The 26,759-nt window shown below is 30.1% G+C and overlaps 3 protein-coding genes across 3 annotated transcripts; 2 read left to right on the top strand and 1 right to left on the bottom strand.

Moving 5' to 3' along the window:
- Positions 1-5,290: 5,290 nt before the first annotated feature.
- LOC126676998 (potassium channel SKOR) lies at positions 5,291-15,695 on the top strand. The gene is made up of 13 exons (XM_050371407.2): positions 5,291-5,949; positions 8,645-8,869; positions 9,635-9,698; positions 9,801-10,140; positions 10,399-10,694; positions 11,789-11,869; positions 12,294-12,392; positions 12,859-13,080; positions 13,258-13,446; positions 13,804-13,879; positions 13,962-14,256; positions 14,547-14,668; positions 14,989-15,695. The coding sequence occupies exons 1-13, from the start codon at positions 5,654-5,656 to the stop codon at positions 15,237-15,239; spliced, it is 2,556 nt and encodes an 851-aa protein (XP_050227364.1). The 5' UTR covers positions 5,291-5,653; the 3' UTR covers positions 15,240-15,695.
- Positions 15,696-17,962: 2,267 nt separating this feature from the next.
- On the top strand, positions 17,963-20,646 carry LOC126676999 (PHD finger protein MALE MEIOCYTE DEATH 1). The gene is made up of 3 exons (XM_050371408.2): positions 17,963-18,392; positions 18,558-18,801; positions 18,881-20,646. Exons 1-3 carry the CDS (start codon positions 18,101-18,103, stop codon positions 20,475-20,477), a joined length of 2,133 nt encoding a protein of 710 aa, XP_050227365.1. The 5' UTR covers positions 17,963-18,100; the 3' UTR covers positions 20,478-20,646.
- Positions 20,647-20,896: 250 nt separating this feature from the next.
- On the bottom strand, positions 20,897-21,917 carry LOC126678661 (protein RGF1 INDUCIBLE TRANSCRIPTION FACTOR 1-like). Its single transcript, XM_050373556.2, has 3 exons — positions 21,636-21,917; positions 21,188-21,331; positions 20,897-21,058 (listed from the first exon to the last, which is right to left on the bottom strand). Exons 1-3 carry the CDS (start codon positions 21,915-21,917, stop codon positions 20,897-20,899), a joined length of 588 nt encoding a protein of 195 aa, XP_050229513.2.
- Between the last annotated feature and the right edge of the window lie 4,842 nt (positions 21,918-26,759).

The raw sequence follows: 26,759 nt of genomic DNA, 5'->3' as shown, positions 1-26,759 counted from the left end.
TTTACCATTCTCAATAAATTAAATACTTGTAAACATAGTACTACTAACTATTTAAATAAGTGGTTATATATCTAATAGTCAGTGCAGTCTTATACAATTATACAATTTCAGTATCAAAGACATTTGAAAATTTATCTTGTGCTCATTTCTAGGGTTAATTCCATATAAAATCACTACATTTATACGTTTTTTTAATTTTAACCACGTCTTTTAAAAAATGTCAAATAAATTCATCATCTTTCATTTTTTTGCAAATCTATTACGAATGTAAAAATTTGTTGTATTTTTGTTGACTCGACAACCGGAATCAATAAGAAAAAAGTAAGAAAAATATATTTTTTGTGTTAATTAGGGTATTAGTCAGATTATGACATTTATTTAGGAGAAAAAAGGCACTGTATTTTCTCATCAGATTTGAAAAAATAAATGAAAAGTATAATGGTTTTATTAATTCCTTCTTGTCACCAAATATGTTTTGGTACCACGTATTCATGACCAAAGGAAAAGTACATACAATAAGTTATTGTTTAATGTGAGAAAAAACTTTCATTATTGGAAAATAATATTATAATTAATTAGGACTAGTAAGGGTAGGTTCAAGAATTGCTAGTCTTGGTTTGGGATCGGGGATTCACGGTTCAAGTAAAAATTATACTATAGTATTGTTTACTTTTAATTTAAAGAAGAAATTGAAAAACAAAGGGCTTGAACTCAATTTCCTTACCAAAATTAAATTGTCTTTGTATCCTCTTAGGGCTTAGAGCAATCAAAGCTTAAGTAGTTATCTATTATTTGAAAAACCAAATATCCTATAATTACTTTATAAGCTGAAAGTTGTAGTGCCATCGGATATTGATATCAAATGAATCATCGGCGTAATCTTTGACAAATTCTTGATCTCTTATTGCCTAATTCTTGATCTCTTATTGCCTCTTACTTCAATTATTTACGCAAGTTTGAGCTTCTAAATGATTTGAGAGCCACATTTGAATGTCTTTCATTCAAGATACGTTCTCACTCACTAAAAGTTTGTTCCACAATAACTGTTGATATCAGACTTGAGAAAACATATTTTACATCTTTTATAATGTTGGGAACACATCTTGGTGATAATACCACCATTCAAGTATCAAAAAGTCTTTACATGCTTTACGCGTTAGATAAATCTCCAATTCAAAAGATGAACTAAATGATCTCCCTAGTATTTTATGCATTTGATAACTAATCGATCACTCATATAAATTTTCTTGGTTCCTCTGGAACTTGATCAATTTCAAAAATAATTGGAAGAATCAGTTGGAGGTACTCCATAAATTGACCATCAAGTTTTCATATTTACCACTACAATTTGAAATTTTGTTAAAGAATTGCGATAATGATAATGTAAACTAGACTTGAGAATTGTATGAGGATAAAATAGAAAACTAAATATATCAGGAGAAAGTTTTATTCCTAAAAAAAAGAATCAGGGGAATTTATAGAATTGAAATAAGTAAAAGATAATTGAGAAAAAATTGAGACATGAGAGTATACTATAGTGATAATTGTTTCCAACGGTCACATTTTTAACATATACTGCGCTGTATCATGCAGTGCAGCTTATGTGACAAACGGTCACATACAACGGTAATGAATATAGGTTTTTTTATTTTTTATTTTAAAATTTGAGCTGTATCAGTAGTATGGGATAGATTAAAAATTATAATCAAGTGGAACTGCAATATTGCTGCTTTGTAGTTAGTGCAGTATTCTTAAATTAAACCAGTATGTGGCTCGTGACATGGCAAATTCGCAAATTAATCAAGTTTTGTGGTTTAGGATTTATTCAATTTTCTTTAACCTTATAGTGCTTTTGTAAAATAATCAACTAGTGCCACGCATGACACCAAAACCTCAGCATTTTAATTAAAATTTTCATAATTATCAAGATGATGAATCACCAATCTTATTCTTATTAATTACAAGAAAACATAATGTGCTAATCATGCACTTAAGTAATTAGGGTAATTTAATTGTAGTTCAAGTCCCAAATGACTAATTTTATCAAGAAAAATACTCGACAGTGGCTAAGATCATAAAACTCATACTTTCCAAAGAAAACATCTTAATCAATAACAATAATCATTAAGGATAGTTTAGCCATTATAATAAAACATCTTTCATTTTTTGAATTTATTTATATATTCTATTAAATTTATTATAATTTAATATAAATACAATCTATGGAATTAGAATATGAATTCTTGTAACAATATAAACGTTAATTTTGCAAATTTTTTAATTGAAATTCATAAACATTATAAATTCATTTTAAATCAACAAACTCTAAAGTTTATTAAAATTCAGAACAAAAATTATATTTTCATCATTAAAAAATAAATAAATTATCTATATTAAGTAAAATGTTTTATTTTTAACCATTGCATAATCAATAGACTGTAAACTATATAAAAAATAAATTACTCCTCATACTTAGATAAATGTGATCCGTGTAAATTTTGAATTCCGTTTTTTTTATAATTGAGGGAAGGGGGAGCGCTTGTGGGAGAAATTAAACCCACGATCTTGACAATTTAGTGTCTAGCGCTTATACTATTTGAGTTATAGGTCATTGGTGTGTAGAATTTTGGATTCTAAACATTTACTATACAAAATGAAAATGATGAGTAGGCTATACTTTCTGATTAGCTATAAATAAAGATGTTGTAATTATCTAGTTTTTTTTTTGTCAATGTAAATATCTAGTTAGGTCACCGAAAAAGTAAAATCTGAATCAAAGATAATAATTGGCAATTTTAAAATGAAGACCACCAACTTCAAAAGCCAATAACCATTACAAAAGTACATGAGAAAGAAAACCTGCCCTTTTCTCCAATGCAACAATTTTCTGTTGTTTATTTTTGCTGCTTTTGTTCAACTTGTTTTTCTTTATTTTGGCCTTAAAGTAGAAATTTCTATGTCAATTAGATAAGCACTCTTCCAGATCATTAACTACTCTTTATCTTTCCCATTTTCTCTCCCAAAGTGAGTTTCTTTTTCGCCTATTTTTCGTCCATATTAATAGATTTATCTGTTTTACACGTATCAAAACATTTAATTTTTTTAATTAAAAATATACTTTATCAAATAATTAATATATTCATCATTTTAATACACTTTATAAATAGTATTCCAAAATGACTCGTAAAATGTATATACAATTATTAAAAATTGTTGGTATCAACATCATTCAATTAAGAGCATTTTGACTGCTATTTATCTAGTTAATCAACTTCTAAAAATAAAAATAAGCCTATGACATGAAACACATAAAATGAGAATGAATTTATTAATTATTTTTTAATTAAATTTGTATAATTTCTACTATATATTTATAACAAATCAATATAGTTTTTTTATTACATATTTATACTTTTCATATAAATTAAATTATATGATATAAATAATATCTTGAAGATATATGTGCATTTTATTGATTTGTTCATTCTATTTGTTTAGAACTTTGATTTTCACTTAATAAATTTCACTTTCAATTTCAAATTACATTCTTACTTCATAAAATATTACCGCAACTTTAGTATTTTAATAATTTTTGTTTTTCTTGTTTCAATTAAGGAAAATATATTAAGCTTTCTAATTGATAAATGAATTAAGATGATAAATATTATTGTTTTATGGTCTAAATTTAACCAAAAAGTTCATAGGATTTTATCGAAATATTGTATTAAAATTTGTAAATTAAAATATTGACTTGAGGTGAAGTTAATTGCTTAAGCCACTCATCAAAACAATTGGATGATTCGAATTTTACATTTGGTGAATGGTTGGTATTACAATCAAATGTTATATATTTAAATCCTTGCAAGCTGCACCTGAGACATTGAATGAACAATTTTATTTTTTATTGTGCTATAAAAATGTCAACTTAAACGTGTCAAATGCTCTTAATCGATCAAGATTATACATTGCTGTCTATACCGTCATAGACAATTATTAATTTTGAGATTATAATGACTAATCATACCATTGACTGCGTATATTATCTGGGATTAAATTATGAAGGCTGCTACCTATTTTCGGCGGTTTGATTTTTTTGGTTTTCGCTGTCCTGATCAGATTGATAGTATATGCGACTTATCCATAAATTTTCAATATTTGAATTTCTATCTCTATCCCAACGCGGTACCTATACTTTATTTCGTAACTACAATATACACGAACTAAAATTTTGTAATAAAAAGTACTTGCAGTTAATAAATTTTCGTTCCATCAAAATAAACTGGCGCTAAGATTCCGTGAATACAATCATTTTTTTTAAACCCTCAAACAACGAAATTAATAATCAAACATATTATACCTCAATACCCCAGGCTCAGTTACTCAGTACCTAAACTATAAACCTTATAGTTACCATATAAATCATACCTCAATTCTACCACGCTGTAAAACTTTTTATCTGGATTTGTTGAACTTCAGAATATGCACACTTTTTATTCTTTTATGATTTTCACTTTTTTGAGGGTCCGCACGACAGAAAAGGGATAAGAATGGATGTTTTTAAATTGGCATATATAGTTAATTTGTATTTGTTCATGTCATATTTGATTTAAATAAAAAAACTGAATTACATGAAATTGACAACACTTGTGGAGTGAAATAGACAATTTATTTTTCTCAATTTTATTAACGTCCCTCTAGAAAAGGATTGTGTGATGAGAATAAAAAGGTTAAAATAGCTTTTAAAACAAAAAACATTAATAAGAACCAACACACAATTTTTATAATAGTTGAAGCACTAAAGACTGGGTTTAGCCAAAAATTTCAGTACAATAATTTTGTCCAATTGTTCACCAAAATATCCATCATGCAATTGCAAAATTATGTCTTCAAATAGATAAATTTGCTTTAAAATATAAAACTGAATTTATATAGATTATATATAGAAATCAATTTTACGAAATAATTATTTTGGTGAGAGGTTTTAAAATTCAATTTTATACGGTAAAAAAATCAATTAAAATACCTTAAAACTCAAAATTTTAATACTAATATTTTTTTATAAGATTTATATTTTCAACTTTTTTTAACCCACCTGACACTGACATGGCAATAAAAAAGTGTACACATTAAAAATAATTTTTTGAGATATACGCTTTTAGAGGGAAATTGAACGAATAAAATACTGACACGTACGAGGGACATTAAAAGTGAAATAAGATAATAGATTAAATAACATTTTTGAAAATATTTTAGTTTTTGTTAGTCAGAGAAATTTGAAAGTATTCCAACACCACTAATAATACAATCATTTTATCGTAATGAATATTAAAAGGCAACACGCAAAAACACAAATGATTGTGAATTATCTGCACAGTAGTCTATAAATTTTAGCGTCGCTCAGTTTCAGATCTCAAAAACAAACACTGGTCTTAAATTTTCAGAGACCGACGCCATATTATCCAAATCCGCCATTTTTCTCGTGATCAATCTTTTTCTTTCCTTTTTCTCGCCAAAGTACCGTTACAGCATCCATTTCTCACCGTCAACTGACGTTTAAAATCGATTGATTATCACGGACAGATTCTATCATCCTCTCGAACTCTCTCCATGAATATAGCATTCCTATAAATACAACTGAAATCAGCTTACTAAAATGGATGACAGAGAGATGAATAGAGAGAGAAGGCACAGTCATCGCCACGAGGAGGAGGTAACGCTAGATAAAGAGGAGGAGGAAGACGACGGAGCAGATGAGTATGAATATCGTAATGTAAGAGATCGAATCAAATCGTCTCGTGGAAGCCGGTTTAATTTGATCGAGAATGAATTAGGACTTCAACCGTGGCGGACGTCGTCGTCGTCGTCTAATCGGAGAAAATTTAGCCGTGAGTCGGTGATTAATGGTTTTAATTATTTATCTCAAGGTCTCGTTATCAATCCTGATAACAGGTAATTAATCTCTTCAATCTTACTCTTCTTTGTTCATATTTGTTATACAGTAACAAATAGTACTTCTATTTACGCAGCCAGTAAATTTTATTCTCTCTTTGATCTAAATTTGGAAATTTTTTAATTTTAATTTAGTTTTTTAGTTACTCACGCTGTCTTTATGTCCCATCTTTCTGGCCTTTTTATTTATTTTAGATAGAGAGTTTATTTAATTATGAAAAATAATTATTTATACTTTTAAAATTTGACTCGAATCAAGTAGTAAATTTTTAAAATCTAAAAAAATTTAAATATGTCCTTAATATCTTAAAATATAGACAAATAGACTTTCAACGTTTTATTTATGAGTCAAAATCGGAGCATCGTTGTTCACTTTTTAAGACATTAGGGGCATGTTTAAACTAGAATCTCACTTGATTTTGTGGATAAATTTTAGCTGCATAAGTGATTACTTTTCCTTAATTATTTATATTTTTTAGGTTAACGTTAGGTTAAAACAGGGCGCCGTCTTTCCCGCCATAACTTTACAAGTGGCTGAGTTCTACTTGTTCAACTGTCAAACTCATCTGACTTTTACTACTTAACTAACGGCTCATATTTCTCCAGCTAATATTTGTAGTCATCAATAGAAGAAATTTCTTTATCAATAGTGAGTGTACTACTGTACTGTATCATCCGATTATAAAATTTAATGTTAAATTTAAAAAAATTAAAGTATAATTTAAATAATAAGATGTATATTAAATGTTTAATAAATATTTTGAATATGCAAGTTTGGCATAACCGCTAAATAAAAAATAATTATTATTACGTTAATTGGATTTTCTAAATTGAATAATTAATTTTTGACTACATGAAGTTTGAAAATGATGATGATAATAATAATAAAAATAGCGATCACAATAAGAAGAATGTTTAAATGATGATTACTTTCCGTTTCAAATACTAAATATTATCCCATACTTAGATAATAATTTTGCAAAACGTATAAAATTAATAAATATAAAAAAATTATTTAAAATTGTTGACTTAATCTTGTTAAAAAAAATTTTGTCTAAAAATCTTAATAAAATTGAGAATATAGTTATTTGAATAAATGGTAAAATCTCTCTTTAATTATCTTCTAAATATATAGTTACGCGACTATACGTAAAATTGTATAGTTATATTTGTCATAATTGGTTCTTATAAGCAGTAAATATAAAATAATTTAATTAACAATATTTGCTTACTTTTTTTATTTGAGATTAATTAATATTGCCGTGCTTGATATAAATAAAATAAAATGATTGATTGTAGAGGTTTTTTTCTTCAATTTAATTAGTAGATTAATAAATTAGTTTTTTAATCAAGTAAACCAGTAACAACTAACAAGTGAGGCAAGACTTTTTTTGTAGATCATTAATTATTTTCAAGCAGTTATTAGTTTAAGAATTCAGACTAAATGCTTAAACAATTATATGCTTCACATTGTTTCTGAATCGTTTTATAAATAAAAATAAAAAATACATAATTACTCCATCAAAATATGAATCAAGATTCTCACTCCCTGCATGAAAATAGGACAAACAAAACTCGAAACTTAGTGCACTAAAATTAATTAATTATTATAGTCGACTTAATTTAGTTGTTAAAAAGATAAAAGATTCATCTGTTTCACTAATATATATATCAAAATTTATATATTATTATATCTATTATTGATGTGTTTGATTTGGATAATTTATTTATCAAATTATACAATGTAAAATTTATCTATTTTGTTCTAATTTTATTTTAAATTTTTATTTCAAATTTAAAATCTAACTCAAACTTTTTTATTGATTAATCATAATTCAACAAAGATTCGTTTTTCCCTTTCAACTTGGAACAAAAGATCAAATAAGGTCAAACTCGTGACTTTAAACAAAAATACTCTCAAAATAGGCGTTTTATCTCGTTTACCCCGTTCCATGGTTTGTTGTCAAATCATCTCCACTTACTGAAATCATTTTTTTCCATCTCGGTTAAGGGATATAATTAGGTAAATTAACCAAAATGCGGGTGTTTTTGTCAAAGTCATGAACTAATCCTTCGTTTATTTATTTTGCTAAATGAGGGGCAAAATGAACTTTTGTTGAACTATAATAATTATATTTATTTTATCAATAATTTCAATACCATAAAAAATATTATACTTGAGAAAAAGGCATACAATTTTTGATGTTATATCTTCAGTTGCCGGTCTTTTTTCCCTTTATGTTTTGGGTTATGAATTCTTTGTAATATTCTTTCTTATATAGTAAGTAATATTTAAATTTTCATAAAAAAGTAGTAATATTTAAATTGGTTGTCACTTTTATTTTGATAATTGGAGAGGGGAAGCGCTTATGGGATGTTGTACTGAGTTATGCCACTAAAATTTGTTGTGATGCTGTATTTATAACTTAATCTAGTCCGAAGATGGATAGACTTCTCTGTAGTATGCTGAGATTCATTGTGAATAAAGAAAATTATCTTCCTTGACCGTTTCATATGAGCTTTAGCTGATGCTAATTATGTCTTCAACTTAATGACAAATATTAGCATTTTGGTGGATTAGGATGCTGCAGCATCATTAAGGCATGTAACTAGTAACGTTTTTTTATTCTTAATTTAATGTTATTGCTTGTTATAATAAATTTGAAATGAGTGAACACCTTTTCAATTAGTGCAGATGGTATAGGGCATGGACAAAATTCATACTGTTATGGGCAGTGTACTCATCCTTTTTTACACCTATGGAGTTTGGTTTCTTCAGAGGATTACCTGAAAACCTCTTCATACTGGACATCATTGGCCAAATAGCTTTCCTTTTCGATATTGTTTTACAATTCTTCATTGCCTATAGAGACAGCCAGACATATCGTTTGGTTTATAAACGCACTCCTATTGCTCTACGGTATATATTTTACCTTACTTTTATAGTTTTTTAATGCATTATAAACTATAAAGAAAATCTAATTGTGAATTCTTTTACTTGTATTTCATTGCTCATATGATCAGTTGGTTTCATGAGTCCAACACATTGTTGTAGCTTTTAGCTATACAATATTGTGAACATTTTATAACTCTGAACGTGCAGTGAGTTAATTTATTTGGCATTTACATGTGCCTTGATAATTTATCTATTGCTACTAGTCACGTGCTTATTGGCTCTTGCAATTCAACATGATGAGACTTGCCATATGTGATAGTGGAGCTCTACCTCTTTTGCTCGATATTTTTTTTATAATAGAACTATAAAAAATATATTTATATCTGATTGGTGCATACTCTGTCATAGTTAATTTCATATCTAAGTTTTTAGGGGAGGGGCACAATTTAATTTTTTTCATATTAATATATAAAATTTAAAATTTGTTAAAAATAAAAAGGTCAATATGTATTATTTTCTTAAATAACGTGATATATTTTAAAAAAAATCACTTGAAAATTTTGCACTTTTTAGAAATTAAGAGGGCGGATGCCCCTCTTATACCTCAAATAGCTATGCTTCCTACAAGTTTTGCTTCATTAAGTGGAATGATATTTCGGATAAATTCATAAATTTTTACGGCATAAATTTACACAATTTCTAATATGCTAATGATTTGTCTTATTGAACTCTGTTTGTTAATAATTTAAACAGCTAGATTATCCATTAATTATTCTTTTCTTGTTGTAGATACTTAAAATCTCATTTTGTCATTGATTTACTTGCCTGCCTGCCTTGGGATCTGATCTACAAGGTATTCATTTCTTTGAATTGCCCAGTTACCCTCGCATCACTAACATAAAATTAAGTCTCACCCTTATTTGTTTAAATCTTATGTTTTAAATGCATATATTAGGCATGTGGACATAGAGAAGAAGTAAGGTATCTTTTGTGGATTAGGCTATGTCGAGTGCGCAAAATCATCCAGTTTTTTCAAACAATGGAGAAGGATATACGAATCAATTACCTCTTTAGCAGGATCATAAAGCTCACCGTTGTTGAACTTTATTGCACACACACGGCAGCCTGCATCTTTTACTTCTTGGCTACCACTCTGCCATCCAATGAAGAGGGTTATACTTGGATCGGAAGCTTAAAGATGGGCGATTACAGTTATGCCTCCTTCAGAGACATTGATATCTGGAAGCGATACATAACATCTTTATATTTTGCTATTGTCACTATGGCTACTGTTGGTAAGTTCCCTTTGTTACATATTAGTTAACATAACATCAAACATTATAGAGCTCTTGGCTTTATTTATTGCATAAGCGTATAGTTTGGCTTCATAACAATTATATAATGCTTAAAGGATGTGAAACTGTGTAAAACATATCAGAAAAACTTATGGTTAGGGCAAAAACATCAGATTTACATATAAGGATCATTGCACATAATTATAAACATTAGATCAGTAGCTTTAACACCTAACAAGTTTACTCTTTATGCCTCAGGTTATGGAGATATACATGCTGTCAATTTGAGGGAAATGATATTTGTTATGTTCTACGTATCATTTGATATGGTTCTTGGAGCTTATCTGATAGGTAATATGACAGCACTAATTGTAAAAGGATCAAAAACAGAAAGGTTCAGAGATAAAATGACGGATCTTATCAAATACATGAATAGAAATAAACTTGGAAAGGAGATCCGTAATCAGATCAAAGGCCATGTGCGCTTACAATATGAGAGTAGCTATACTGAAGAATCTGTTATTCAGGATCTTCCTATCTCCATTCGTGCTAAGGTAAATTCTGTTTAAAGGAGTCGTTGCAATTCTGTTTATAAGTTTTTTTTTCTTTTGAAAATGTGCTTCTAGATAAACAAATGATAAGAGTTAATTAAGGGGAAACTGTTCTAGAATTTAACCTTCACAAGCCTTTGTTTCATAAATACAACATTTTGGACCTAAATTGTTTTCGATCAAAACTGCAAAGTTTTGCCTTGAATTTTCTGAATCTCTTGAAAATAAAGTAATTCTTCAATCACAAGATAAGCATATTGCCACCAGGAAAGGGCGAGGTCGGGCGGTCGCCTGGCTCGCCAGCGAGAACACCAGGGACCAATTCCATCCCCTGGCCGGCTGCCATGCTCAAAGCAATAGACTACTGCAACCCTAAAATAGTTCCAAAAATTAAAGGGCACATTTTAACCATTTAATTTTTGAAATGCTTTGGGGCAAATTTCTAGCCCGTATCTTTTAATTAATAGCAGTTTAATTTTTTCTTTAATTAATAGCAGCATATTCTTTTAATTCTTTGGGCCAATTTCTTTTAATTAACACCTTATTTTTTTCTTAATCCACTCAATTATTAAAGGTATTATATTTTATTCTCATTTGAGTTAGTTTTTTAAATTTTAGATAAATTAATTTTTTTTATTAGAATTGTTTAACCATTAGCTTAAATTGTATTTCTTAGGTCATTTACATTGGTGAATTTAAGAAAACTTCAACAAATAAATATTTTATAATTATTGTTATTTTATTTTATATTTTTATTATTAAATGAACTAATTGGCAAATTTTATTCAATTTTATTTTTTTAAAATATTAATATATTTTAATTTTTATTTGAGATATGCCTCATTTATTAATAATCGTCGCCCTTAACTGCCACTAAACAAAAATATCTACTTAGAAATTTCTTTTTAAAGAGGATAATAATACAACCTTACACCTAATGCTTGTCATCCAAATTTGTTGCTGTTATTAGTATCCACTACTTAATTATGTTGATGGATTTTGAAGCCTTAATTATTTTTACAAACATATTTGATTCCCATAAAAGAATCCCTTTGCAGATTTCCCAAACTTATCATGATGAGTTGTCTCTTTTGCAGATTTCCCAAACCTTATACATGCCATACATTGAAAATGTTCCTCTCTTCAAAGGATGCTCTGCAGAATTTATCAGTCAGATTGTAAGTCATTCTTTAAATCTTTTAGTGGGACACTGTCTTGTACGTCCAGCAAGGTAGAAAATGAAGTTCTGATCACTACAATCTGTTTTAAATCCATCTCGGGTTTCCTTCGGAAATTATCTTGATTAATGAACTTCACAGTTAGCAACATAAACTTTGTGTTAGGCTGTTAGCGTTAGGTTTTCTTTTATTTCTTTTTTGAATTATGTTTTGCATGGAGATGTATATACGAGAGGTGAATGTAATGAAGTATTCCTAAAATATGGGGAAAACATTGAAAGGACATCCATATGTAAGTTCAATTTGCCAATTCTGAACCCTACAGAGGTAGGCTAATGGATAGCTTTTTGCATGACTGGTTATCTATTATAGCATATTCGATTCTGCTAAATCATTCATTTCTGTACGTTTCCTGACGCCACAGGTTATTAGGCTCCACGAAGAGTTCTTTCTCCCTGGAGAAGTAATTATGGAGCAAGGGAATGTTGTAGATCAACTTTATTTTGTCTGTGACGGTGTGCTGGTATGGTTCCATTTTCTTTCGTCACGTTTACCATTTTCTTGTTATTGAAATATCTTGTCAAGCTGATCAGTTTATCCATGGACATATACACCATTGAATCTGAAACATCATGTGTTACTTCTGTTAGACATAATGAGAATTATCACTTAATAACTTGAGCTTTTAGGCAGACTGGTTATTTGAAATATCATGCCAGTATTATAACTAGTCAGTACTAAATTATCACTTCCAATGTGGGCAGGAAAACTGGACTATGCTATCACTTGGCATACTTGTTAAGTTTTATTTCTTGTCGAATCATTATTAGCTGTCTGTTCCGAGAAGTGTTAATTGATGAAACTCCCTTGGCAAGGAATGCTGTTGTTTGGATGACTTCATTTCTGAGAAGTTTTTGTAAATAGATCTATATATTTTAAGCATGCAGAATACATAACACAGCAAGATATTTTTTTTGACTTATTTGCAGGACAAAGTTGCCTCAGGTGAAAACGAATCAGAAGAGGCTGTCTTGCAATTACAACAGAACAGCTCATTTGGAGAAATCTCTGTTCTCTGTAACGTTCCTCAGCCGTTTACTATTCGTGTTCGTGAATTATGTCGGCTTTTACGGATTGACAAACAATCTTTCTCAAATATACTCGATATATACTTTTATGATGGACGTAAAATAGTGAACAACATGTTAGAGGTAAGACTGTGTCCCTGCATATTGCATACCTGTATGTTAAGTTTACTCAGAATTATCATTTCTTAAAAGAAACTTTGTTTAACATGCTGTTAATCTACCAATATTTGAAGAACTTTAATAAAAGGTGATTAAATTAAAACATTTAATAAAGATGTCTGAAAGTAGAAAATCTAACAGGGAAAAGAATTTGGTCTTCAAGATAAGCAACTAGAATCAGACATTACATTTCACATTGGAAAGCAAGAAGCTGAACTTGCTTTAAGGGTTAATAGTGCAGCCTATCATGGAGATCTTTATCAGCTAAAAGGCTTTGTCCGAGCAGGTGCTGATCCAAACAGAACGGATTATGATGACCGATCACCATTGGTATGACTAAATTAGTGCATTATGGACATTCATACATTTATTTTACATCATTTCATTACATTCAAGCAGAGGCGGACCTAGGAAGAGCGTATGGTGGGCAACTGCCCACCTTATAGTTTTAAGTTCCTTTAAAAAAACGTTGATATGGAATTGAAAAATATGATTTTATCACCTTAAATTATATAATTTGCCCACCTTAAAATTTATTTGTTGTCAATTTTACTTATCTTATAAAGTTTCATTATAATTTTGACCACCTTATAAAATATTTCTGGGTCCGCCATTGCATTCTAAGTGCTATAGTATAGCAAAACAAAGTAAATATTTCCGTCTAAGAAAACCCTTTGTTTTGAGCAGCATCTTGCGGCATCAAGAGGCTTTGAAGACATTGCACGCTTCCTCATTCACGAGGGAGTCGATATTAACATCAAAGGTAATTTGCTCGCCATACAGGTTGCGTAAAGTTAAAACTAATACCTATATCACAATCTGAGTACTAGTTATTTGTTGATTAGATAAATTTGGAAATACACCATTACTGGAAGCTATCAAGAATGGACATGATCATATTGCATCTCTACTCGTTAAAGAAGGGGCGGAGTTGAGCATCGACGATGCTGGTAGTTTTCTTTGTTCAACTGTTTTAAAGGGCGACTCGGATCTTCTGAGAAGGACTTTGTCCAATGGGATTGATCCAAACTCCAAAGACTATGACCACAGAACCCCACTTCATGTAGCTGCCTCAGAAGGACACTATATTATGGTAAAGATGTTGTTGGAAGCTGGAGCCAGTGTTTTCTTCAAAGACAGGTACATCTGTAACATTCATAATAATTTTTAGAACAAATACCTTCTTACAAATCTAATCAAAACATATAATTTCAACAATTTCTGCCCAAATTAATTCTTTCTAGGAACCAATACACCAAATTTAAAGAGGTGATTAGAGCCGAGTCTTTGACTGTATGCAAAACAAGTGAAATGAAAGAATTTCATGTCTGATAAGAATTTTTTTATCTTCTGAAATGAGTGTAATGTAAAATCTTAAAATATTATGAAATCTAATTAGTGGAAATTGTGTTGTTATTTAAACTTATTAGATGGGGAAGAACTCCACTTGATGAAGGTCGAGTGTCAGGAAACAAGAAATTGATCAAGCTACTAGAAGAGGCCAAATCTGTCCAGCTATCAGAATTCTCTTCCCACTCCCAAGAAATTATAGGTATTTCCAAGGAACTGGCTGCTATCTTACTAATTTTCTTGACACTCTCACCGGCTATGTTGCACCAAAACTTATCGAGTCGTATATTTGGCATTTCAATCTTTTTTTCAAAAATATTTTCAAACCCTGAAACCTTATCTTTATAACCTGTACTATGCTAGTAAAAATGACGCTTGCCGTTTCCTATTTGAGCATTTTCGTTTTTAGCGTTTTCATTTCTTTGCAATATAGCTCAGCAGCAAACCGGTTAGAGTGGCACTCTATGGGATTTCTCACTGGGAGTTAATATATAACAGCATAGTTTCTGTTTTTAACTTCAGATCAAAAGCACAGAAAGAAATGCACAGTTTTCCCCTTCCATCCATGGGGCCCGAAAGAAGAAAAAAGAGCAGGAATAGTATTATGGGTTGGTAATACCATTGAAGAGCTGATAAAAGCAGCAGCAGAACAACTAAATCTTGGAGATGATTGTTGTATACTAACAGAAGATGGAGGTAAAATTCTTGACATAGAAATGATCGACGATGGAGCAAAATTGTATTTAATCAGAAGCCAAACACATCAGCTATGAACAAATCACATTTTTGTACATATTGTAGCGGCTGAATACATAGTTTGACCCCTGAACTTGTACCCTTTTACCCATCTAACCCCTAAACATAACGTCTCATCTATCGAACCTCTGAACTTGTCAAATAATCCGATTTGACCCCTGAACTTGATAAAAACGTAAACATTGAACCCCTCCGTACACAATTTCTTCTAGAATGTTTCAAGTGACAGGTGGCACGGAGGGGTTCAATATTTACGTATTTATCAAGTTCAGGGGTTAAATCGGATTATTTAACAAGTTCAGGGGTTCGATAGGTGAGACGTTAAGTTTAGAGGTTAGATGGGTAAAAGGGTACAAGTTCAGGGGTCAAACTATGTATTAAGCCTATTGTAGCTCACTCATGTATCATCTATGTATTCATCATGCTCATACATATGTAGCATTTTTTAATAAAATAATTTTCTGGTTGTGTAATTCTGCTGCTATTGGCTTGAATCTGAGTTCAGATTTGTTCTTTAGCTTCAACCTTAACCTTCACATAATCGGGTTCAATTTACTGGCATAATGGTACCGATGATAATCACTAAGTACTTCTTCTATAATTATAAAAAGAGGATATAACTCTATATAAAGCTCACTTCTCACGAGTACTTACTTCTTACAGGATGAACACAATCCAAAATATTAAAGGAATACTTATTATACAGATCATAATAATTCATTTATAGCGTCTAAAGTTTCTGTATCATAAAACTATAAATTATAATTTCATTCTAACATAGCAGCTAAGTGAGCAAAAAATGTATGACATGACAACCACATAAGTAAAATTATATTTGTCATCTTAGCTCACGAAATTGAACTATAATCAGAATGAAACTCCCTAAATCATGCTAAAACTATAAATTTTGGTTAGATAATGATAAAAGTCGCAAAAGTTAGCTTTCCGAACTATTAAACATATTCCACTAATTCAATGACTCTACCAGGGGCAGAAATGCTATTGACTTAAATCATCTAGCAATGATATTGACTCAAATAACGCAAAATTGTAGAATAATACACAAACTTAATTGCCTAATGCTAACATATAATTCTCCAATAATATTTATCTGATCATATAATAAAATAAAAATTAAGCGCCATGAATATGTTGGATTTGCTTGAAATGCTTATGGGCGGCTCTGTTATTAGCAACTGCTTCATCACTTGATGTTGACTGATCGGATTCATCGAAGAGTTGAAGTAAAGTTTTTAGGACACAACCCAGTAGAGGAAACATGAGTATGGCCTGTTTCAGATGCATGGTTTGCATTGTGATGAAGATGATGAATAATTCTTTGAAATGTGAAGATGAGCATTTATATTGACTCTATTGCTTGGGAATCAAGCTAATGGAGAAGATTTTATATTTGTTTATAAGGACTGAGTCTTTGCATTTGGGTGAGTGGAAGACCGGAAATGACAAGCGACAATGACACCACCAACACATTTGTGTAGTATTCCTTTTACTCTGTAGATCATACGAATTTTCCCAAGAGTTATAGCTTTTAGCTAGGCCTTATTTATGACTCACATGGCGGCGATCGAGCAAATCTTCATTCGATTAATAACTCATCGATTTAGCCAATATCAAATTATCTCTAATTATTTTATGTTATAAAAACAAATTGATAAATAATCAATTTTAATTAAAACCGATTTGATTATTTGTCTTTTATGTTCACTTTTAGCTTCAATTTTGTTTTTTTTATTTCAACCATCGAAAATTAAAAAAATTAGAATTAGTATAATAAATTGTTGATGTGAACTCTAGAAACCGCTAAACAAACGTAAACGCCGCAACAACAGTATCCACGTCATTAATTTGCAACAAATTATACTTCTTCCGCCTCTTAAAAAGAAACATATCTCTTTTATACAAGAATCATGAAGACAAAAATTATTTTTTATTTTATCTTTATTAATGATGGTTTTGTAAATTGTATTTAGAGTTATATTCATAATTTTAGAAAGAAATGAAGGGATAAAGAGAATGTTTCGTGTAAAATGACACTATCAACATAGTACCATTTTATTAAATAACTATACTTTATAAATTAAAAAAGTAAAATATACTATTTTATAGTTTAAGTTTTAATTAATAATTAATCTAGAAAATTATTTATAATAATTTTTTAATAAAGTAATTTTAGTTTTTATATATGATTCTATTGAAGTATTAATAATTGACTTTATTTTAAAATTTGATGGTAGTCTAATTTTAATAATCAAATAACTAATTAAATCTTATAATATAAACAACAAATAATTATAAAATATTTCATAAAGTGATCAATTAAAAAGAATAATTTAACATATTTGTGTGTCTTCTAAATTAAAATAGAACTCGAGTTTTAAAAATATGCAAAAATATGATTATGTAAATTTCTATTTCCTTTTCTTTTTTTCTAATTCATAGTTGAAGTTGTGAATTGACTCCAAGTCAACTCAGCTTCAAAAAAAAAAAAGCAACTCATTTGTACAACTCAGCAACTCATCCACGTCAGCCAAACGACTCGCGGCCGCAACTTGCCGCTTCTCTAACTAACTTTGTAACCGATTTCCAATCCTACCGTCCAATTAAATCTTCAACTCCATAATCTCATACCAGCCATCCGATCAACAACGAAATCAGCAATTGATCACACAAAACCGTAAATAACCTAATTTATCAAGGGCAATATCGTCTATACAGGTACACTTTCGAATGCAGCGCCAATTCAGTTAACGTTCTCAACTAACACAGTAAACCGAAACCCAAATCAGTTCCCACTCTCTCTCTACAATCTTGAAGTGTTGTATCTAGAGAGAGAAAATCAAGAAAAGAGAATTCAAGAATGTCAATACCATTTCTTGAAACCAGCAAAATGAGAAAAACAAAGCCAAAAGTTCATAATTTCCATAGTTTTTGTGACCCTTCAGTAAACCCTACTGGTTTTGGTTCTTCTTTTAGAGACAACATCAGACTTTTTCTTCAAGAATTTGCAGAGCCTGAAGATTACAGTGTTGATGGAATGCCTATTTGGTGCACTCTTCTTCAAACTAAGAGCTTCGTTTTGCCTCTCTACACCATCGAAGAGGACGTTACCTACTCCCCAGTTCCCTTTTGTGATCGCTGCAGATGTACTGGTTAGTTACTTAATCCGTTTTTTAATGTGTTTTCGCTGTTGGGTTCTTGTTTTTTGATCTGGGTGTTTGTTTTTAGTGTTGAATCTTGGTTCTTGAATCTGTTTTGATAAGTTGGTTAATGGGTTTTTGTTAATCTTGATGAATTGGGTTTTGTGATTTGATTAGGTTGGGGTGATAATTTTGTGTCTAAGAGAAGATATCATGTGATTATACCAATTGATGGAGAGTGGAATAAGAGACTTGAAGAGGGTGTTTTTGATGTTCATACTCATATCTTACATGGCTTGATTCACTGCAATGGGTTTGGTCATTTGCTCTGCATCAATGGCATTGAAGGTGGCTCTAAATCTGTTTCCGGAAGAGAAATTATGGATCTTTGGGATCGTTTCTGCGAAAATTTACGCGCTAGGTAACCTATGAGATTCTAAAAACATATTGATTTCTATAGGAGTTGGTGCATTTTTCATTTTTTTTTTCATTTTCTGCAGAAAAATCAGCGTCGAGGATGTTTCGAAGAAGCGATCGATGGAGCTTCGATTACTTTATGGAGTTGCATATGGTCATTCATGGTTTGGTAGGTGGGGCTATAAATTCTGCCGTGGAAGTTTTGGTGTTACAGAGCAAAACTATAGCATTGCAGTTGGAATTCTGAGCTCTTTAGAGCTTGATAAGGTCATTGAGGATTTCAGCAGCACAGATGATTACAAAGAACTGAAGCAGATGATTGATTACTATCGAAACTTAAGCGAAACTCGATTGATCACATTCAGAGAGCTTCTGAGGTTCCTGCTCACCATCAAATCCCGCCCTTGTGCTCAGATTAAACTAAAACTGGCTCCTAAGATTCGTGCTTCTCCAGCTGAAATTGTCTCAGCTTTTGCTTCGAAGCCTACTCCTCGCGTAGCAGCATTGCGAAAGAAGGTTGCAGGAAAAAAGAAGATTCACCATTTAAAATATAGAAAATTTAGTTCTATGATTGATCATGCAAACTCTAGATGGCCTGCAAGAAGACTAGAGTTTACAGCTGGGGTGATTGTGGATACCTTAAAGGCCAAGAAACAGGAAGATGAGTATGGTGATGGAGGAATGACTAGGCAAGATGTGAGAGATGCGGCTCGAATGCACATTGGTGATACTGGTTTGCTGGATTATGTGCTGAAATCAATGAACAATGTGATTTTTAAAAATCATGTTGTTCGTCGCAAAGTAAATCCGAAAACCAAGCTTTTGGAATTCTCACTTGATGATGAGATTGGTAACAATGTGTTTGTTAAATTCACTAAATCAGAATACAAAGCTGTGCTTCCAATGGTACGGCAACCTACAGTTCCGGGAGCTGATTTATATGCGGATTTGGGTTATCTGTACTCGAAAGTTCTGATGAACTACCCTGAATCAGAATTGGTTGAATTAGCTACTCAGACAATTCTTGACACGAAGCATTTTGTTAAGGAATGGCCTTTTAAAGACGAAGAAGATCAGTTATTGAGATTCATGTGCCAAATTCTGCCTGATGTGATTCAATTAGAAGATGACTTGAAGAACATGAAGAAACTACCTCCTGGAGAAATCATTATTCTTCCGCTGCACGCGACAGTTGCAGAGCTGAAGCAATCTGCAGAAAATGCATTGCGGGATACTTACTGTATCCTTGATAATCTTGAGGTGACAGAGATCGATGGGATGGAAGAACTAGCCGATGAAGAGTTGCTGTTTGGAAGTATGGAATCTGGTGCTGAAATTTTTGTTAGAGGGAATGGAATAGATTTGAATAGTGAGCTGAGGTATGAGAGTGGACCTGATAACTGGAAGGTGAGATGCGTCTGTGGAGCAGAAGACGACGACGGAGAGAGGATGATCGCTTGTGATATATGTGAGGTGTGGCAGCATACTCGGTGTAATGGAATTGATGATTCTGAGACTGTGCCTCCACTTTTTGTGTGTAGAAGTTGCTGTGATTCTATGACGGATTCAGGAAATAAAATGAGAGTGGAAATTGGGAACTGTGATGATGATCTGTTGATGAATCCAGCAGGAAAGTTGTTTACAGACTTTGCCAGAGATGGTATTGGAATGTTGATATAGGATGATGAGGCACTGTATTTTCTGATTCTGTTGGCATTTCTCTGCAATCATTATTGTTGAGACTGTAAAGTTTTTGTGTGCAACAATCAGATTATTGAGTCATGTTCAATTGTTTAGTAAAGGAAAATGTATTTGTATATTCAATGAGTAAAATCTCCTTCAGGCCTCATCTGCTTTGCTCTAAAATGGAACCTAACATCAAGTTTGATTTGTGATATTTCTACAAGTTCTTGTATATGGGATGCATAGTTCTAGGTATTCGGGCCGTCCAAGCCCGCCCATCTTGGTTCAGGGTTGCACATTAATATTAAGGTATAAGTCAGTCTATTTCGGTTCGAGTTTGAAATAGGTCCGAATTTTCAATATTGTTTAATATAAAGAAATTAAAAAATTTAGTTCATAAGAATTGATGTAAGATCTTAGAAGAAAGGTGCCCTACAAGGTATGCCCTTCCTTTTGCGCTTTGGGTGCTCAGGTTTTGATTCTTTGGTTCTTCTGATGCTTTTTGAAGTAGTTGAAGTGTGTTGGATGCACAGAAATGGAGGGTCCATTTCACTTGACTTCCTTGCAAATGCTGTCACCTGAAAGTTCATTTCACCTTTTCAAATTTAATAATAAAATTAGTGTTTTAGAAACCGAACTGGACTAATCCGCTGAATCGGCTTAACCAGAAACCGAGAAATGATCCCGTCTAGAATGAGTAAAAGTACCTTGCAAGAAATGGAACAGTAACTGTAGAGTTCAGGCTCTGCCAATCTTCTCTTGCAGACATCACAAACTCCAATATTCAATAACGGACCACAATGTGGCAGAGGATTCAACGATATCACCAATCGCTTGTTGCACTTATATGGCTGCATTCCATATCATTAGAAATCTTATATTTTCAGTTAGGTAAAATGAATTAATATGTTTAAAATTATAACGAAATTGATAAATACATTCAGAATAAATAGTTGTGCTAGTTTGCTCTAATAATTTTACATTTTACTATTAAAAATTATGAACCTTTTCTTTAAATATGGACTAATTTCTTTATATTAAAAATTATTTTATTTTTATCAATCAAATCTTCCATTTCTTTTAGATATAATTGATACCATACAAAATCACTGAACCGAAGAGTAATAAGTTTTAAAAATTTCATCATAAACGTACCTGAATTTGAGAACAATCAAGATACTTTTCCATAGCACCAAGAGAGACCACATCCTTATAAACATGCCTATATATTTTGAGTATCTTATGGTGGCGATGAATTGGCGACGACATGCAATATTGGCAAGCTGACAAATTGCAATTGATGCAGTATCTATTTCTTTCATTTCTTCTAATTGGGTGAGTTGTGCATGATTCAAAGAATGTTCTTTCCAAGAATTGTTCAATCCATTCTGGTTTCTTCTTCTTCTTTTGGCTTATTTCTTCTTCAACCTGGACCATTATTTTTTTTATTTTGGTTAGATATTAATTCTTGGTCAAGATTAAGAGTATTAATAATCATATGTTTATATGTTCAACAAAGTCCAACTCCCAAATCAATTTAGGATTTAGAGTTGAGGTTCATGGTATAGGGTTTAATTTGAAAACACTCTTAATATATTTGTTTCCTAAAATCAATAATCCTCATGTCATGTGATATATTTGTTTTAAACATACCCTTAATTTTTTTTTAATGGCTTAATTATATCATTCTTATGAAACAGAGAGTTAAGACCGTTTGAAAGAGGGGTATAATTTAATTGTTTTTTAAAACTTTAAAAGGAGTATTTAAAATATACTATATTTTTATGAGGGCTTATCTATATTTCGGTGTAATATATGAATCTAAAATTATAATTGTAAAAGAACTCGACTACCATACTCTTATTTATTTTTTTATGTTTTGGGTATTTTTTTACTAAAAAACTTAACATTTTTCAAATCGAATTTATATGAATCTAAAATTATATTAGCGTATATTATATATATTTTTAAATAATATGAACGTAGTGGGAATTAGAATTTATAGAACTCGATCAAATTAAGTAGATTTTTTTATCATCAAGTTTTTGCATTATAATTTATAAGTGATAACTTTTATGATAAAGAATGAATTGAAAAATGAATAAAGAAAGAAAGAAGAAGCCAACTGTTGCAAATAAAGAATTACTAAAGCATTCCATTTTAATAAAATAAGAACTATGAGACTAGAAAAACAAACAAAGAAAAAATAACATAATTAATGAAAAAACATACCTGGCTGTTTTCTTTGGATGAAGATTGACTCATCATATACTTCTTCTTTCAAATTGGAAAAAAAATAAAGAGAGTCCAAATTTGAAATTGATAACTAATTTGTTAATTAGGGAGTGAAAATACAGATAAAGAGGTGATTAAATATTGTACTAATTCTTAAATAAGAATATTAATTTATTTTTCTTAAGATTTCGATGAAAACTAAGTGCTTAAGCCAATAGATTAACATTTAGCTTTAAGACATTCGTCAATTTTTGCAGAAGAGTTTCACTTATCTTTGACCACATAAAACAAATATATTTGTATTATTATTAGTTAAAGTAATTATCATCTGTCTATAATGAGAAAATATAAATTATATAATGTAACCTCTCTTTTGTGAGAAATAATTGTAAATAGTAAAAGAATGCAAAAGATGCGGTATATAGACTATATTATATAGTATCACATATGGTATGTGCATTACAATATCAGATAAAGAAAAAAGAAAATCAACTAAACCAATTTTAGTTTCTTTTATGATTTATATACTTGTTTATTTTCAGCAGTCACATGATGTTTAATAGGACTGAGCAAAAATATAACTAAATCATATATGAAAAAGATCATATTCATACCAATAAGGCAACATTTGAATTAGAGTTGTTCATGGGTTCGGATATCCGTTCAAGCCCGACTTCTAGAGCTGGTTTGGACATTGATTTTTTATTTTAAATCCGGTCCGACATCAATCTCAAAAAAGCTTACCATAATGAGTGGGCTCGGACTTTTATCTATATATAATTTTCATGTAAAATTAAAAAAAAATATGTCCGATCTCACATATATAGAGTATAAAGACCAGATTGGATAGCTTGAGCAAGGCTCGAGTCGGGCTTTAATTAACATAAAAAGTTAAAAGAACACGTTCAGCCCAACTCTGGCTCTAAACTTTTAGAGTTTGAATTGGGAAGTTTTAGAGGAACAAAAGTTATAAATTTTATGTATGTTGAAAAACATAAGTATTTATCATTCTGAATAAAACCTACAATTTGAAAGATTCTGGTGGTTTGTGTTATCTGCTGTGAATAGATCAAAACTGTATATTTATATATTTAAAATAGTTAAAGCGTGAATGAGAATTTACATTCAAAAATGCACGCCTTAAATAAAAAAATTCAAAAAAGTTACTCTCATATTTTTCTTGTTTAACAATAAAATCAATAAATTTTAAAAATTATGAAAATCCCTCATCTCTACAAAAATTCTCATTTAATATCTTACCTTCTAGATGAGAAAGTTTAAATCTATTATTTTTATAAATGACGGACGGTAAAAAATTCAATTATTTAAAAAAATATAAAATCCATGATTGTATGTAATACAAACAATGAAATTTATATAACTACGAATTTCATGTTCCATGGATTTAAAATCTATGAATTTAATAAAATTTATAGATTTTATAAACACTAATCCAAACAATATCTAATATAGCTTAGATTAAATTAAAAATTTATTTTGGATCGGTTAAATGACTAAAAATATATATTAATTTGAATGTGAATTACTAAAAACTTGATTTTTTATTTTTATAAAGGTTAATTCCAATAAAATACTAAATGTTTGCGGGTTTTGTCAGTTATAACAAAACCTTTCAAAATCGGCTAGTTTAGACCATTTTGGGATATTTAAAATATTTTTTTAGCCATTTGTGAACTAAACCGAAAATTTATCATTCGTGAATGAGTTAAACTAGCCGATTTTAATTGATTTCGCTAGAAAAGGATTCAAATATCCTATATCATTCAAAATCGGCTAGTTTAGCCCATTCACAGATGTTAAATTTTTCGATTTGATTTATGAATGGCTAGAAAAGATTTTAAATATTTCAAAATGGAACTGATAAAATCAACATACGTTTATTATTTTGTTGGAGTTAACTCTTTTTATAATTGGTTAACCGAACCAATGGAAAAGTTAAACTTTAGAAAGGTGTATTATGCTCTTTAATAAAAGTAAAAATGACTTAAGTCCATTATGCATTGCTCGTATTGCAAATCTTTTGAAAAAAAAAGTGGCAACAGGTACAAAAACTCTTTTAAGTTATTCATAAGAGTGCATAATTTGTTTTTGCCATTTAAGCTTCCAATATTTTTAAATGGTGCAAATAAATAACTATATTTGAAAAACAAAATCACATAAACAAAATAAATTAATCGGGTTTTGGTGTCTTTTCAAAAATTTAAAGGCTTTTTTTCAACGTTTAAAAAATATTGAGGCCTAAGTGACCATGAAAAACTAAAAGAATTTATGTACTCTTTCCAAATAACTTGAAGGATCTTTTATATCTTTAGATAAACATATTACAAGTTCAAAAACATCTGATACAAACTTTTATTTCAAAAAACATAGGTACAATTATACAGTCTAGTTTCCTCATGAATTATTTGGACAAATAAAGTAGAGAATGAGTCATAGTATTTCATTTGTAGGGAAAATAATAAAGAAAAATTCCTTGAAAACGAAAGAATGGGAGTAATTTGTAGTTTGTCGCGAAATTAATTGGGCAAAACATAGAATTTTCGCAACACTTATTTTCCAATTATCAGTAATTAATCAAAGCATGCCTAAAGATTTATCAAATTAAAGCATATGCATGCCTATCCATCAACCCCTCAATTTATTACATCACTTTCGAAGATTTTATCTCTTTTCAATTATCTATTTACTACCATATATCAATAAGTAGTTTCGCTATAAATTTACAAATCATAACGCAAAAATCATTTGATTATTAGCAAGTTCAAAAGAATACTGAAAATAAAATTAAAAAAATGTCTGAATTTAGTGCCTCTAGAGTTGCTATTCTGGTAAGTATAGGAATACTTCTCATTTTGATCGGCACATGGGCACTTTACGATGGTTATAAGAAAAGAAACGAAGAGAAGGAGCATACAGAAGCAAAAAAGGAAGAAAATGAGCATGCGGCGGCGGCGGCACCACCGCAAGAAGCAGGAGAAATAACTCAGGAGAACCCGCCTGTGTAGTGTAGCAGCTGCCTCCGCTCATTTTAATGGTATTAAATTTTTAAAAGTCACTAAATTTTTATTTTATTTTATTTTGGTTTAAAAAATTTAATTTGTTTCAAATTAGGCATTAAACTTCAAAATTATAAGTAAAATCCAATTCCCACATAGACTCAATTTAGTCTGAAATTATTATGAACTTTCCGTTTGAAATTTTGAAGTTTAATGCTTAGATTGAAATAAACTAAAGTTTATTAATCAAAATAAAATGAAATAATACAAATGTTTAGTGATCTTGAAAATTTAATACTCAAATTTCATTAGCATGATTTTTTTATATTTGATTAAATCTTTACTATTGAGCAAAAAAATGTGAGAAAATAAATTTCCGGCTTTCAATGAGGGATACTATTAATTTCTAAATTTATCTGGTGTCAAATGAGATTTTTGGTTTAGTTTCATTAATAGTATATGCTTTTCTTTTCTTTCCAATGTATGAAACTGATATTTGAACCTTAATTTTTATGCTTTCAATAACTTGGATTCATTTAATCAAGATGGGTAGGCCCATCAGATGCCACATCATTTAATGACATGGCAAATGAAGAAGCATGTTTGAATATCATATTAATTGGCATGAATCGGATATAAAATTATTTGCTGATGTAGTTATTGATATTGATGTCTGCTAGATCGTGAATTTAAATCTTTCTACAAACGCTACCTCTCTCTAATTATAAAAAAAAATTGATAAGGCCCAAAAACGATATAATTTGACATGTTGTACAAAGTTTGTACAACAAATCAAATTACGTGAATTCAGTTTTGTAGGTTTTTTGGGTCAGAAAAGTTGCGAATTCAGTTTTTAGAAGGAAAAAAAATAGTAACCTCCAGTTTGCGGTCGAACCAGCCGGTCTAATATTTAAAACATTAGTTTTTCTTTTCCTAAACTAAATTTGGTATAATACAAAATTTAATATTTAAAATGAAAGATCAGCAACCATAAAACTTCTCAAAATAAAGAAACAAAAATAGTAAA

This window comes from Mercurialis annua, linkage group LG4, assembly GCF_937616625.2.
Source record: "Mercurialis annua linkage group LG4, ddMerAnnu1.2, whole genome shotgun sequence".
In the NCBI taxonomy this organism is placed as follows: Eukaryota; Viridiplantae; Streptophyta; class Magnoliopsida; order Malpighiales; family Euphorbiaceae; genus Mercurialis; species Mercurialis annua.
This window is presented reverse-complemented; position numbering and strand designations above follow the sequence as displayed.

Bases quoted from the DNA above. Each gene is read 5' to 3' on its own strand.
- LOC126678661 (XM_050373556.2), bottom strand. From the start codon at position 21,917: ATGGTCCAGGTTGAAGAAGAAATAAGCCAAAAGAAGAAGAAGAAACCA. The intron at 21,332-21,635 runs GTACGTTTATGA...TATGGAATGCAG, and splicing joins TTGATTGTTCTCAAATTCAG to CCATATAAGTGCAACAAGCG. The intron at 21,059-21,187 runs GTACTTTTACTC...ATGAACTTTCAG, and splicing joins ACTGTTCCATTTCTTGCAAG to GTGACAGCATTTGCAAGGAA.
- LOC126676998 (XM_050371407.2), top strand. From the start codon at position 5,654: ATGGATGACAGAGAGATGAATAGAGAGAGAAGGCACAGTCATCGCCAC. The intron at 9,699-9,800 runs GTATTCATTTCT...TGCATATATTAG, and splicing joins CTTGGGATCTGATCTACAAG to GCATGTGGACATAGAGAAGA. The intron at 11,870-12,293 runs GTAAGTCATTCT...CTGACGCCACAG, and splicing joins CAGAATTTATCAGTCAGATT to GTTATTAGGCTCCACGAAGA.
- LOC126676999 (XM_050371408.2), top strand. From the start codon at position 18,101: ATGTCAATACCATTTCTTGAAACCAGCAAAATGAGAAAAACAAAGCCA. The intron at 18,393-18,557 runs GTTAGTTACTTA...TGATTTGATTAG, and splicing joins TGATCGCTGCAGATGTACTG to GTTGGGGTGATAATTTTGTG. The intron at 18,802-18,880 runs GTAACCTATGAG...CATTTTCTGCAG, and splicing joins TGCGAAAATTTACGCGCTAG to AAAAATCAGCGTCGAGGATG.